Source organism: Purpureocillium takamizusanense, chromosome 3 (assembly GCF_022605165.1).
Source record: "Purpureocillium takamizusanense chromosome 3, complete sequence".
NCBI classification, from domain to species: Eukaryota; Fungi; Ascomycota; class Sordariomycetes; order Hypocreales; family Ophiocordycipitaceae; genus Purpureocillium; species Purpureocillium takamizusanense.
This window is the reverse complement of record NC_063070.1, coordinates 1,431,447-1,445,576: the sequence shown is the minus strand read 5'-3', so window position 1 is coordinate 1,445,576 and position 14,130 is coordinate 1,431,447. Positions and strand designations below refer to the sequence as shown.

Genomic DNA, 14,130 nt, shown 5'->3' with positions numbered 1-14,130 from the left:
CTGGCACCCGGCATGTTCCTGGCGTCATGAGCTCGTTGCCGTGGTCGCCGGCGCTTCCCCGCTGGCGCTGACGAGCGATCCAACCCAACCAAGGAACAAGTCCGCGACCAGGTTCAGGGCCATACCTACAGACCTCTTTAAAACAGGTAGTCCTGGTAATCTCGTCGCGCAGGCATCGCCACGAGATGGAGGTACTTAGATGCCTGCTGAACAATTCATCAGCGTCTTGCCAAGGTCACCAAATGTCGTACATTATCAGTCTTGCAACTGGGGAAGCGTGGAAGCGGCCTACGTGATTGCTTGCTTGCTTACCCTACGAAATAAGCTGAAGCTGGCTTTGGCGTCAGTTTCTACCGCATTGTGTACAAATAACACCTACGGCAATTTGCACGTAGTAGTTGAAGCGCGTGCGCTTGCTGCAAAGTGTATCCATTTGCAGTCGCCTGCTTGTTTGCAGCTGAATTGTGAGTCGGAGGTACCTTCTCATGGGCTATTTACCACGTTGGTATCCTCACGGTTGTCCCGTGGATGTTGCACACTCGTACTTCGCACTTCACACCATGACCAAACAGTCGTATCCTCAATGTCTCGAGGCGCACGTGGCAACTTGACACGCATGCGGCCAGGCATGATAATGAGCAAAAAGGCATTGATCTCGACGACCTGAGATGGCGCGCATGTATGGGGCATGGTTCTGGAGCGTCGGATACAAGAATATCCAGTCCCGCCGCTATCGATAACGCTGGCGTAATGGCGTTGCGCGCCAATTCCCCACGTCGCCTTGAGCATCACCAACCTGGCATCACCGCTTCAAGCCATGGAAAGATGGCGACTTTTCCGGAAATAGCCAGGGACACGTCCCTCGACATTCGTGTAGAGGACTTTCTCGACGACAAACTCCAGTCCACGGCCGACCTCGAGACCTTAGACGAGCTGATCGCTAGCGTCGACTCGCAATGCAGCCAGCTCCGATCGCAGCTTGAAGATGCCGCCAAGGAGCTCGAGGAGGCGCGCAACACGGCGCAAAGCCGCCACGGATCGCTGCAGGCACGCATTGAAGAATTCAAGAAGCTTCAGGACAGCATCGACGTGCGCGTCAAGATCGCTGCCGCGTCAGACGCCCCTAGCGAAGCCATCGCCCGCCTCCAGAACCCCATGAAGAAGCTCCAGGCCGTCGAGCTCGCCCAGAAATACTTGGTCCTGCTGCAAGATGTGGAGAAGCTGCGCGCAGAGGCGCGGGCGCGTCTGCCAGGAGACCCTAAGGCGGCCCTGGGCCCGTACTCTCAGCTCAAGGAGGTTGCTTTGCGGCTCCGGTCCGCCCAGGATGGCGAGCAGCTGTACCTCGTGGACCACGTCGAGAGCGTCACCGAGTCGCTGTGGAACGAGATGAAGAAGACCATGTCGGAGGAGCTGGAGGCTGTTCTCGTCAAGCGATACTGGCCGCGGGTCGACCCAGACTCGGAGATGGACGACGAATGGTTGGCCTGCATCGAGAAGCTCCTCGACCTGCAGATGCCCGAGATTGTGCACAGCGCCGATGTCGTGTCACTTTTGCCCTTTGACGTCATGGCACACATGTTTGTGGCCGAGTTCCGCTTCCACTTCCTGAGCGACAAGCCCACGAGCAGCCTCCAGTCGGTGTCGACGCACTGCTTTCCCTGGTTCCTGACGACCATCGAGAAATGGGAGGACTTCTTCCGCGACAATCTAGGTCACCTGCTTGCAGCCAAGCTTCAAAACACGGCTGCCGCCTCGAGGCCGGTCTATCTGGACCCTGTCTGCGCACTGGTGACGGCTATGCTGCCGGCCATGCGGGAAAAGGTGCGCAGCGTCGTGGAGGAGGCGATCAAAAGTCCGCCATTCTTCAGCAGCTTCATGTCGCAACTCATGACCTTTGACGAAAACGTCCGGTCGCGCTTCAACTACGACGGAGGCGATCCGGAGAACGGCTGGCCCGGCTTGGCGGCTGAAGTCTTGGCCGAACACTTTGACACCTGGTTCAAGATGGAGCGCGACTTCGCCATGGAGCGCTTTGAAAAGTTGCTCGAGTCGCAGGACGCACGAAAGATTGACTACGACTATGCCGTCGACGGGAAGATGAAGCCGACATTTGCCGCCGTTCACGTCACGGATTTGCTCAGGGTAGTGACAACCAAGTACGAGCGACTCCGAAAGCTTAGGCATAAGCTGCGATTCCTCACGGACATCCAGCTCGACATCCTCGACGGTTATCACGACCGGCTGCGCGGGTCCCTCGAGGCCTACCAGTCCATCACGTCGACGCTGGGGCGGACGCTGCATGGGGCGACGAGGGAGCAGCTCACGGCCCTGGAGGGCACGGGCGCCCTGGAGACGCTATGCAAGGTGATCGGAAGTGCAGATCATGTTGCAAATACCCTGAGCGAATGGGGCGACGAAGAGGTACGTCGCACCGTGGCTCTTGAGCGTGCGACCGGCCAGCTAGCTAATCGAGTGCAGTTTTTCGCCACGTTGTGGGAGGAGTTGCAGGCCCGCGACACGAAACGAAAGCGGCTAAGCGGGATGAGCGAGGCGTCGGAACACGACGGCGCCCTGAATCGCGTGTCCAGCAACCTCGGACCTGGGAGCGAGGACAGCGGCATATTCGATGAAACGGTTGCGGCATACACCATGCGCCGAAAGAGCGCAGAGCAACTGCTCGTCGGCGCCTTGGCCGAGTCCCACGTAAAGGCCTTGCGGTCATACCTGCATCAGGTCCAGTGGACGACGGTCGGGGAGACGGCCGTGCTTGGTGAGTAGCCCTGATGCATGTGCTGAGAATTATTGCTGATGGTCACGCAGATGATCCATCGCACCTGTCCATCACACCGGAGCTCGACGAGCCCTTGCGCATTCTCAAGCGCAACTTGGATTTCTTGTCCCGAGCGCTGTCTACGGCGTCGTTTCGACGCGTGTGGTATGACGCCCTTGACAAGCTGCAGGACACGCTCTGGGGCGGCGTTCTGTTCAAACAGTCCTTCACGACGCTTGGTGCGGCGCAGTTTGCGCACGACGGGACCGCCATTTTCGCACTCGTGGATCAGTACATCCCTGGTGGTTCGACGGCGCTGGAGGCGCTGCGCGAAGGCATGCGACTGCTCAACCTGCCCACGTCGGCGGACCCCACCGCGGACGGAGGCGTCGCGCCGGGCGTCGCCATCACGCTCAAGGACGCCAGCGACCGCGCCTTCACCGACAACGACGCGGCGCGCAAGGTGCTGGAGGAGCTTGGACTCGGGGCGCTGACGCCACTCAACGCGCGGCATATCCTGCAGCGGCGCGTTGAGAACAATGAGAACATTGGGTGGTAGAGAAACACGGCTGCTTTTCCTTTTGTATATACAGTCCCGAAGAGGCGGCGTATGTGCCAGGGTAAGCCAACGAAATACGATGTCTACAACATATGCCCCCAAATTCACTGTTGAAGCTTTTCCGCCTGTTCTCAGGCGGCGCATAAAGGTTGATCCCCACGCCCGTGTCTAGAAGACCCCTCCCATTAAATGATGAAAACGGCATACCGGCACGTGTTTTGCCCGGTTCTTCGCTGGCAAGTCGCTGTTGACTGCGTCCGACCTCAACTCCCGTCTTTCTGCACCGCCTAGTTGATGGCGCGCATCGTCATCTCGACGACGGCAAAGGTGCCGGCGCTGACGGGCATGGCCCTGAAGAGGGTGGGCCAGATGCCCTTCCAGAAGCCGCGCATGCCGTCGGCGCGCCAGGTGGCGGCGAAGCAGCTGCGCATGGTCGGGTACTTTTGCTGGGCGCCGAAGCCGTCCGTCTGCATCTTGCTCTTGATGACATCGAACGGATAGCTCGAGAGCCAGAGGGCCTCGCCGGCGAGGCCGCCGTACAGGGCAATCTTCCAACCGGGGATGTCCTTGCGGTCGACGCGGTTGCGGGCAGCATCGGCGTTCATGAGGTACTCAAAGGCGGTGAACCAAGCGCCGTAGGCGGCGGCCTCGCGGTAGACGGTGACGGCCGACCCGCGGTACAGGCCGCCGAGGACGCCCTGGTGGGCGCTGAGCTTGCGGACGCAGTCGAGCGGCCCGGAGTAAAGGCGTCCCGCGCCGTGGGGTTGGCTCTGTAGGCGGATGCGAATGTGCTCGATCGGGGTGGAGAGGACGGCGTTGGAGACGCCAGCGAAGGCCCCGGCGGCGAAATACTGGCCGTAGCCGAGCTCGGGGCGCTTGGAGCCGCCGGCGGCGTTGCGCTCCTCAAACCAGCGTCGCGCCGAGTGGAAGGCGCCAAACTGGATGGAGACGCAGGCGCCGATGCCGATGAGGGGCGTCAGCGTGCCCTTGTAGAAGGCGAGCGCACCCTCGTTGCGGTAGATGGAGGAGGCAGCCTGGACGGCGCCCGAGTACTGGTTCGTCGTCTGGAGGCGGACCTTGACGATGTCAAAGGGCTGGCCTGGGGAGACAGATGGTTAGCACGGTGGTCTTGCATTGGGGCGACCTTTTTGTTCTCCCGGAAGCGACTGCTCGCGAGCGCTTGCGAGACGCCGCGGGTGCGCGTGCTCGTTGGCGACACGGCCGACAGACCGGAGCCCAACGGCGCGAAATGCGCCAGTGGAGGAGACGCGAGACTCACCGATCAGGACCTGCGCAACGCCGCCGACGGCACCCGAGAAGAGATCCTTGGCCGTCTGCAGCGCGCCGCCCTGCTGCGGCTCCTCGAGGTCGATGACGGGCGACTCCATGGCGGCGAGGGGGAGGGGGAGAGATGGAGCGCGGAGCGCGGTGTCGGGGGCACGGCGCGTGGGCGCGCGCACACGCAGTCGTTCGGCCGGGGAGGTGCTGGAGACGCCTTGTGGCCGCGCGCTTGGGACCGGCGACACAAGTGTCTAGACACGGGGCTGTTGTTCTCGCGCGGGTCGGAAATCTCAATCAATGGGGAGGGAAGCAGTGGAGATGAATGAGGTAGTATGGGAGAAGCGAGGGGAGGAGGGGAAGGATGCTGGACCGTACTTTGCAACTTTTTTTTTTCTTTTTCCTTTTCGGCAGGTGGTGGTGGTGGTGGTGAGAGACGCTGCTGATGAGCACCGCCGGCGTCCACGGGGCAGCGACGAGCCGATAAAGCAAAGACGGGCTCCGATGTCGTGCTTGGACGTGGGGCACCAGCCGCCGCCGCCACGAGCGAGGCCCGGGCTAGTGGGCGCGCCTGCGGGGGAAGGGGAACCAGGGGAGAGATCTGGAGGGGGACTTGGGGGAGGCCCGGTTGGTGGTTAGGTAACAGTTAGCAAAGGCCTGCCGCGTCGGTGGCCGGTCTGCTCCGAGGAGGTACCTTTGGGTACCTTAGTTATAGCAGACGGGAGGGAGGGCACTGTCCGTGTCAATCCAGGGACCATTACTGAGGGAACCTAAGGTACCAAGGTACCTCTCTTCAGGCCGATTCAGGGCAGCCATAGTACCTGACTAAGTGAGACGTCCACTACCGCCAGCCGCCGTCGGCCGCCACATCAGCAGGTAAGAAGTTCAGCGAATGGATGCAGGACTACTACCTAGTACCGCGCGCCGCCCCAAACTCACCGCGCGGACTGCCGTTGGGTTGCCGTTGCCAGCCGCGCGCCCGGGTTGGATCCGGGCAGTCCCATGACCGTCGGGGCCTGCAATGCACGACCGCCATGAGGGGTGTCACTGATAGTTACCTTACCTCCCCGAACTCCTTTGCTTCCTTGCGCATGCGCCTGCGGCGTGTGGGAAAGGGTTCCTTCAACGGATCGGCGCAGCACTGCACCATAGGTAGGAAAGCAAGCACTGCAGCAAAGTCTAAAGAGACTCCATTTTCTCCACTCCGACTAAAAAAAATGAGAAGGCAGAATTAGACGTCATACGAAGCGGCATACGAAGTCCTCCGTACACTCAAATAACCAACCCCCCCGGCGCGCCGTTCTACGGGTTCACGTACGCCGGCTCCAGCCCGTTGGCCCCGTCGTTGCGAGTCGGCGCCCGCATGGCCGCCAGGTCGATGCCCGGGAACACACGCAGGTTCACCGGATGGTGCGTCCGGGCGTACCCGTAAAAGCGCGCCGCCTGCTCCGACAGCGCCGCCTCCTCGGCCGGCCCCAGCTGCCGCCACTCGTTGGTCAGGGGCACGCCGCACGCCCGGCAAAATGTCTTGCTGATGATGCCGTGCGCGAAGCTGTACCGCCCGACGTCGGCCGCGCCCTCGGCGTGCAGCACCACGCACGACGCCTCTGGGTATATCCACCGGTAGCCGTTCTATGTAATTCCCGAAGAAACTGCGTGTCAGCGATGGTGGCGGCAGCGCATGAATGGACATATTTACCCGCTCGCAGATGCTGCAGTTGCACTCTATCACGAGCTCGTCAAAGCTCTTGTCCAGCGGCTTGCTCATCAAAGCAACACCGACCCACCCGCAGTGGCACGACCCCGTGTACAGCTGGTGGCCCGCAACTTCGGCCGGCGTGCTGCCCTTGTATGCTGGCGGCACGTACGCCTCTCCCAGCGCGGCTCCATCAAACCTGCAAGCGCGCATGTCAGGAAAAGGGTACCCGAGTCGTCGTGGAGGTCCTGTCAAGCGCAACTCGAACTCATCAAAAGCCAGCATGGGGCGACGTACGGCTTCCGCTCCAGCTCCGACGCGTTTACACCCTGCATCGCGCGAACCTATATGTCATAGCCGTGATTAGCATGCCCTGCCCTCACTTCTCTTTGCAACCTAAGGACGACAAACATTCAGAGCGCGTTGCTTGCCCGGCGGGCCGTCCGGGAAGTGCGCCATCAAGGGCGTCGCGCAGGTCGGGCAAAACTATCAAGCAAAACCCGCGCAGACCCCTCAGTCAGCCAACTGTTTCGTAAAGGGCAAAGTCTTCTTCCCAAATGAGGGGATAGAAATTCGGAGACATATCAAGCAAAGGAGCCGTCGTCAAACCTTGTGCGTCCGCTTCTTGAGGCCAAACGTATACCCACTGAGCGCATCGTCGCCGCCTTTGACTATGCTGAACCTGCCCTCCCCAGGAAACACCCATAGGTACCCCTTCTTGTGGCAGATGCTACAGTTGCACTCAAAGACCGACTTGATCTCCGGCAGTTGAGTCTCGTACACAAAGGCGCCGCAGTGACAGTTGCCGCGGTACGTGCGCAGCTGCGGCTCCTGCGCACCGGTGGTGTTGGTGGTTGTGATGGGGTTGGCCATATCGGGTAATTCCAACTCCGCAGTGAATAGCAAAGAGAAGACACACGGACTATTGAGACGATTGGCTTGGTCAACAACGAGATTGCCCGTCAATATGAGATAGCGAAGGAGCGAATCGCTGGCACGATGTCGGCTTATATAGATCGAAAGCGCAACACGACGCCTCGCCTTGCCTCGTATTTGCGGCGGCGGTGCAAAGCAGACTCACAACGGCCGTCTAGCCTTCTTGAGCCACTCCCCCCGCCCCGTGCTCCCAACAACAACACATTCGAGGTAGTACTTCAAACATGTTGCATGATTTTCGGTGTACAGCATATCCGGGGGAATACAATCGCCGGCCTGACGATCGAGTGCATCGCCGAGAGCAGGCTCCAATGGGGACACGAAGATCCTGGACGCGGCGCGGACAACCGGCAGGCCCCAGGCGCCGCGCAACTCAACAATTTCACTCGGCTCTTACGTCCCCCCCACGACCTTTTTTGCTTTGACTCGCTGCCGACCGTAGCAACCCTTGCATTGCAATACCGAGCTACTAGTATGCCCAGCCGATGTTATGCCCTGCCCATTCGAGAAGCTTGCATTGGGAAGTGCCTGAAACTTGAGAGACGAGCGGGACCAAATGACTTGAACGTTGAACTGGCGACGGGCGACTTACTACCTGCTCCTGTTGATGTCGTGGGCTTTCAGGGAGGCTTGGCAGGATCGCAATGGGCTCGTGCATAGATATCAGGTATCGCTAGGTACTGTGCTTCGTATGTTCGCATATGAGTAAGAAGGTCTGTTCCCGTGCCAGAGGAATACCCAACAGGGCAGTAGTCGTGGCACCCAAGCTATACCAATAATTGTGGGTTTGCCAGCCATGAGGTAACTCCACCCCCTGCTTGGACACGCAAGTTTGTCGGAGCCTACGCTGGCTGCGCTCTTTGGGAGCGCACAACACACAACGGGTTCAAGTGTCGCCCGTAGCCACCATGGGCCAGAGCAGACAGCAGCTCTTGCTGACAATTGATTCAGCACCTTGAGTTCCAGGGCCATCACTGTGGAACGTCCATGCTGTGGCTTCATCTTGTGAACACGTATGTACGTACGTTGAGGGTAACTTAGTATATAAGCCCACTCGGAATTGCGTGGTCAGACTAAAGGTCCGCCCCCTGTATCCTGATCCATAAGCCACGTGGCTTTGACACTCAAAAAAGCTCAACGGCTCCGTACATCGCTAGGAATACTCGCAAACTAAACGTGACCATGGCTGCGCGTCCCAACAGACTATGGGTGCGTGGGCCCGTCTTCGAAGCTGTTGCCGGATCTCAACGTCGGCGATCCCAACGTCGGAGCCTCGAGCGGTATGACAAATTATCCGACGAGCTGCGTGGGCATCAATACCGCTTCGCGCCCATCTTCTCATCCATCTCCTTACTCTGTGCCTGAACGTTGAGCTGGATCGCTTCCTTGAGCTTCGCCACCACTTCCGGCTGGTTGTTGAAGGCGTTTTGCAGTATGCTTTCGAGCTCCGCCTCCACCTTGGCGATGGGTTTGACCCCGGCTTTCCTATTCTGAGAATCGTTAATTAGCGAGCCCCAGCGCTTCGTAAACGCGTAAATGGACTGCCGGAGCAGCTCGTCCAGCTGCTCGCTCATGTCTTCGGCCGTCAGTGTCTTGGCCGTGACGGCTGGCGCGCTACGCGACCAGAGGGAGGAGCCGATGAAGCTGCTGACGAAGCCCACCAGATGCTGCGGCCTAAGCGTGTCCCATATGTGCCCAAAGTGCTGCAATGATGCTGAGTGATTTCGTATGTCTCCAATCTCAAGAGACACGAGCTCGTTCTTGATGATGAGGAGGTTCTTGATCATGAACAGGTCGGCATCCGTGCTGGACTTGAGCGACTTGATCCTGCCCTCAGCCCGCTGCAGCACCTGAATCGTCTCGCGCACAATGTTGAACACGACGGCACTGTTCTTGGTCTACACATACGTTAGCTTGGGAGGGGGCTTGACACGCGCGGTCAGAAACTCACAGATCGCTCCTTAGGCATCGCCTGGTCGAACATGGCTAGCAGCTCCACCGCCCGCGTTACCAGCGGATACGCGTTTGACGATGCCACGCCGTTCTCGACGGGGCCAATTTTGAGTGCGCTGTCTTGGACGGGCGCTCGCGAGATGGATTTTGTAATCTCGGTGGTGAAGGCATTGTCGGTAAACGGCCAGAGACTCTCTACCAGCAGACGAGCAGCGTACTCCCGGTACTTTCTCGACGGCGGCGAGTCCTCCTCGTCGCTTTCCGCGACCGAATACTCATTAGCAAGCCAGCCCACGACGTCGCAGACCGCTTGCAACTCTGCGGCCTGCAAAGAGCTCTGGATGCTCCTGGCCAGGGGTGTGAGGTTCCCCGGGTGCACCATCGTCGTGTTGATTGCCTTTACTGCCTGGAAGGCGGAGTCGGGGGAGTTGTGCCACATGGGCTCAATGTCAAAGACTTTGGCAAATAGGATGTCTTCGTTGTAGATCTTTTCGAACGTTTGCTTGACGAAGTTTCGGGTTGCCGTTACCACCGACAAGCTCTTTGTGTCCTTGTGGTATTCTTCCAGGTCATGCTGCGACATGAGCTTCAGGTCGCGGTCTCTTGTGGTAAGGTACGCCCGGAACATGTTCGACGCGGCGTTGGCATAGACGCTCGTATCAGACGTGGACTCAACGGGTCGACCGTAGTGGTCATAAGCCCGATGGACTACTCGCTGGATATTTGGCAAGAGAGAGTACGAGTCTGTGATCATCTCCTCGAAGCGACCGTATGCCAACGCGTGCCTTGCAGATTCAGACTGGGTAGCGGCGATCTGCCTCGATACCTCTGACGACACCTTTTCTAGACGTGCCGTGAAGCCATGGTCGAGGAGGTGCAGGGCTTTGGTGAGCAGCGCATTGTACCGAGCGAGGTATGAGTCGCGCTCCCGATATGTATCCTATTGCCGTCAGTAAGCTAAGTAGAAGCACGTCGCGGTTTGGCCATCTTACATGCGAGTCCATGAACTGTATGCATGAGTCGATATTATCCACCATCTCGCCGAAGCTGGCATCGTCCACCAAGCGGCTGGCACCCGGCGCGTTGAGGCGCCGCGATGCTGTGTCTAGGTAGGCATAATAGTGCAAGTCCGTGCCTACCTCGTCTGCGAGCTTCTCCAGCCGCCGCTGTTCCGTGAGAAGCCCCTCACATTGAGCCTGAAAGGACGAGGTCTGAGCGTCGACAGCCTGGAAAGAGTCGGAGAGGGACGTGAGGAGCGCAAGGGTGCCGTTGGCGTCGTCGATGAGGGCGTCGAGGTGACGTTCCGTCAGGGCAAGCTGGTCCTTGTAAAGCCTGTTCCCGATCAGCGTCGCCTCCTGCGTCACTGCGCGTGTCCCACGTACAGGTACTCTTGCTGGCTTGCCTCGAGGAGCTGGGCGTCATGCATGTCGTCGCATAGCCACACGTCGACGACACCATCACCAGCCACCACAGGGACCTCGTGACACAGAGCCAAGGCTTCCCACGATCGGTCTTTCTTGCTCTCTTTCTTCGGCCTGCGCGCTTGCTTGTCCTTGGCTAGCTGCGCCTTGACAACATGGTAGAAGTCGGAATACGAGGCAGCTCGTCTCGTCAGCGTCGGCTCAGGCGGCGTGTTCTTGTCTTCCAGCTCTTCGTAGACGTTCTCGAGCGCCTTGGGGGCGTCGTCGACCTTGCCGATGCCCTGGTGCGGCGTGAGCTATGTCACCGTGGGGAGGGGAGATGGGCCACCAACGTTGGGCTGCTGAAGCAGAGACTCCCTGCGCCGGTGTGCCTGAGGTTGTGTGTTGACCACCGGCTTCTTGGGAGCCGTGTCGGTGACGAAGCTGTACCAGGAGTCCTCGTACATGGTGGCGAGGGGCAGGTCGTGGGAGCAGATGTAGTTTGCTTTGGGTGTCTGGCTTCTAGAAGCCACGGACGCGCTTGCGATTGGATTGGGGAGAGCTCAATCCGAGCCGGAACCTCAGCGGGAAGGGCTCCGCTCGCTGGCCAATGCACCACAAGCTCCGCTCGGGGAGCCAATGGGGCGGCCTTGGCTGCTGCGGGTAATTAGCTATCCGAACAGTGCAGCTGACTGCGCTCCAGCGACGTTAGCACCTGTGTCCCAGATATCTGCGCTGAAGCTTCCGCAATTGATGCACGAAGAACTCTGCAATCACAGGCAGTAAACTGGTGGTTGTGTAAGGTAAGGTAATGTTTCACTGATATGGTGCATGTGGCTTGGTCATTGGAATAGCTACGAAAAACGCGTCTACGTGCGCGCATCACGAGCATGGAAAGGTATAGCTCGCTACAATGTATACTGGGCGTCTATCAACGGCGAAGCCCAGCCAAGCATGCGCCCTGACTCTGAGGCTGATCGCAGCTGCTCCGAGAATCAGGCTACGAAATCAACTGTTCAGAGCGAGGCAAGACGTTACAAATGAAGTACCATAGACTCTAGCCATCCTGTTTTTTTACATATACTGCGTGCGATCAGTCTTTGCCCTGTGTCTAAGCTGTGGCGCAAGTCTCTATTAGAACACATCCAGCGAGCTAGGCCAGCGGTGTCGAGGGACGTTGGACGGTTGGAGCACCAGCCAGTGAAGGCTGCGCTAATCATGAGCTTTGGGTTGTCAGCGTGGGGCCAACACCAATCATCGTTGAGAACCCTCGCAGCGCCCATGAATCATCCCTTCTAGCGATGACCTCACAACCAGGCTCACGCTTCACCGCGGTCGCTCCTTTTTGTTTCTTTATGGAACACCCCCCACGGCCACTCGCCCATTCGTCCTTTCCGAAGCTTGCCCTTAGGCATAGATTCTCGGTGCCTGGACTCAATCTGCCAGTCCTTCACGATGAATGCGTCCCAGAGAGCTCTCGCGAGGGCCGCGCGAGTGCGATGCTCCGCGCGGAGACCGGCACTCGCCACCTCACGCCAGTGGGCTCGAAATGCCGGCTCGACACCCGGCCAGGGCCCTCAGCGACGAGGAGGCAAGGCGGTGGGCTTTGCCGCCGTCTTTGCCGCCGCTGCCGCCGGCGCGTACTACTATCCGAAGCTCACGTCCTCAGGCGCGGACCATGATGATGAGCCCGCCAAGGCCGAGCTCGAGTTCGAAAAGCCCAGGAAGCAGCCCGTGTCCAAAGAAGACAACCGAGATCTCATCAGCTCGCAACATCTCCAGGTGAAGAGTAGCTGGGAGCACCCGGGAGTCTACGCCTGGGGCTCCAACGTCGGCAAGGTCATCGACCCCAACTCAAATGAGAAATACATCAAGCTGCCACGGCGAATTGCATTCTTCAACGATCAGCTTCTACGAGATCTCAAGCTCACCCAGGACTTCGGTGCGGCCATCACAGAGAACGGGGATCTGGTGCAGTGGGGCTTGGGCTACTCCAGGGCAGAGCCGGCTCCCGAGGCCACGTTGAAGGGCAAGGATCTGGTCAGGCTTGAGGTTTCGGCGGATCGTGTCGTTGCCCTCTCGCGGAATGGCTCCGTGTACTCCATCCCGTCGTCACGCGATGACCTGGAGACTGGCATCAAGCCGGAGGAGCAGAAGAGCTCTTGGTCGTTATGGAGTTCTGGGGGCAAGGAGAAGATCAGCTTCAGAAGCCTGACACCTCAGGGCCTGAGCAGGGGCGAAAAGGTCACCGACATCAGCAGCGGCCTAGAGCACTGCCTCATGTTAACCTCCAAGGGGCGCGTCTTTGCCGCTGCTTCGAGCTCCAGTTCGTTCCCGTCAAAGGGCCAGATGGGTATACCAGGGCTCAGCTGGGAGACGCGGCCGCAGGGCCCGTACGATCAGGCTCATGAGATAGCGACTCTCAGGGGCTTTCACGTCGACAAGATTGCGACCGGCGATCACCACTCCGTCGTTTTGGACAACATCGGGAGGGTCTTCACTTTTGGCGATAACACCTACGGGCAGCTCGGGATCGCTACCGAGGGGGCGCTGCCGCAGAGCGCCGCTCCGACTATTGTGGCCGTGAATAGTCTGTACAACAGCAGCGGCCTAGTGCCCAAGGTGACGTCCATCGCGGCTGGCGGCACCAACACCTTTTTCACCGTGGATGCCGAGGCGCCGGCAATGGAGAGGGAGACGCGAGGCTCCGCGCCGGCCCGGAGAATGCCAGGGACCGTCTCAGACCTGTGGGCATGCGGGCAAGGCGTGACCGGGACACTGGGAACGGGCAGGTGGACTCATGTGTCCATCGGGCCGACAAAGGTCAAGGCGCTTTCGTCGCTCTTCGAATTCGACGAGAAGACGAACAAGATGATGCCCATCAAGCTCAAGTCTCTCAACGTCGGCACGACACACTGCGCGGCAGTCATGGACAACGTGACCGAGACCAACATCTCGTATCGCTCGACGGAGAACGAGACCAACTGGGGCGCCGACGTCATGTTCTGGGGCGGCAACGAGCACTACCAGCTCGGAACCGGCAAGAGGACCAACATGAACGCACCGACATACATCGGCCCTCTGGACGGAGGCGCCGCAGACTCGGGCAAGGGGCGCGTGGGCGAGATGCATAGGCTCTGCCTCACGCCTCGCTCGACGGCGCGCATTGGCGAAGGCGGCAAGGGTCGCAAGGTGACTCTGGAGCAAAAGGTGGAATGTGGCAAGTTTGTGACGGGCGTGTACTCTGCTGTGTGAGTTGATTTGCCTCATCTACGCCGACAAGCGCGGCTTGTGGCTGCTGCATGGCAGGCGGCCCTGTACAATATTGGGTGTACGAGATGTGCTACTTGGGAACGGAAAACGAAGGTGAACGGACAGCGTTCGCGATGCTCCGGTTGTACGTAAGAGGGGTGGTTCGTGAGGGCGGCTGGGCGGGCTTCTGGCGATACTCCCCTTGTTCTACCAAGAAGCAACACAATCCATGCTCTCTCATCTGCCGTGACGTTCGTTGGCAGTGCACGCTCGACTGCAGGACGGG

General features: G+C 59.5%; 5 protein-coding genes across 7 annotated transcripts; 2 read left to right on the top strand and 3 right to left on the bottom strand.

Moving 5' to 3' along the window:
* Positions 1-788: 788 nt before the first annotated feature.
* JDV02_003993 (uncharacterized protein) lies at positions 789-3,445 on the top strand. Its single transcript, XM_047985171.1, has 2 exons — positions 789-2,770; positions 2,821-3,445. Exons 1-2 carry the CDS (start codon positions 826-828, stop codon positions 3,327-3,329), a joined length of 2,454 nt encoding a protein of 817 aa, XP_047841148.1. The 5' UTR covers positions 789-825; the 3' UTR covers positions 3,330-3,445.
* Positions 3,337-5,041, bottom strand: YMC1 (carrier protein ymc1). The gene is made up of 2 exons (XM_047985170.1): positions 4,609-5,041; positions 3,337-4,428 (listed from the first exon to the last, which is right to left on the bottom strand). Exons 1-2 carry the CDS (start codon positions 4,715-4,717, stop codon positions 3,617-3,619), a joined length of 921 nt encoding a protein of 306 aa, XP_047841147.1. The 5' UTR covers positions 4,718-5,041; the 3' UTR covers positions 3,337-3,616.
* Positions 5,042-5,909: 868 nt separating this feature from the next.
* On the bottom strand, positions 5,910-7,234 carry JDV02_003991 (uncharacterized protein; the record flags this gene model as incomplete). The annotated part of the gene is made up of 5 exons (XM_047985169.1): positions 6,913-7,234; positions 6,715-6,789; positions 6,601-6,647; positions 6,307-6,502; positions 5,910-6,239 (listed from the first exon to the last, which is right to left on the bottom strand). Exons 1-5 carry the CDS (start codon positions 7,174-7,176, stop codon positions 5,910-5,912), a joined length of 912 nt encoding a protein of 303 aa, XP_047841146.1. The 5' UTR covers positions 7,177-7,234.
* A 988-nt stretch (positions 7,235-8,222) lies between these two features.
* COG3 (Golgi transport complex subunit 3) lies at positions 8,223-11,132 on the bottom strand. Of its 3 annotated transcripts, XM_047985166.1 has the most exons (5): positions 10,946-11,132; positions 10,575-10,894; positions 10,185-10,524; positions 9,191-10,132; positions 8,223-9,137 (listed from the first exon to the last, which is right to left on the bottom strand). In XM_047985166.1, the coding sequence occupies exons 1-5, from the start codon at positions 11,057-11,059 to the stop codon at positions 8,553-8,555; spliced, it is 2,301 nt and encodes a 766-aa protein (XP_047841143.1). In that variant the 5' UTR covers positions 11,060-11,132; the 3' UTR covers positions 8,223-8,552. The 3 variants fall into 3 exon arrangements, with proteins under 3 accessions (XP_047841143.1, XP_047841144.1, XP_047841145.1); XM_047985167.1 differs by having other exon boundaries at positions 10,575-11,132; XM_047985168.1 differs by having other exon boundaries at positions 10,185-10,894.
* Positions 11,133-11,904: 772 nt separating this feature from the next.
* JDV02_003989 (uncharacterized protein) lies at positions 11,905-14,093 on the top strand. The gene has a single exon (XM_047985165.1). It carries the CDS (start codon positions 12,048-12,050, stop codon positions 13,845-13,847), a length of 1,800 nt encoding a protein of 599 aa, XP_047841142.1. The 5' UTR covers positions 11,905-12,047; the 3' UTR covers positions 13,848-14,093.
* Positions 14,094-14,130: the final 37 nt, after the last annotated feature.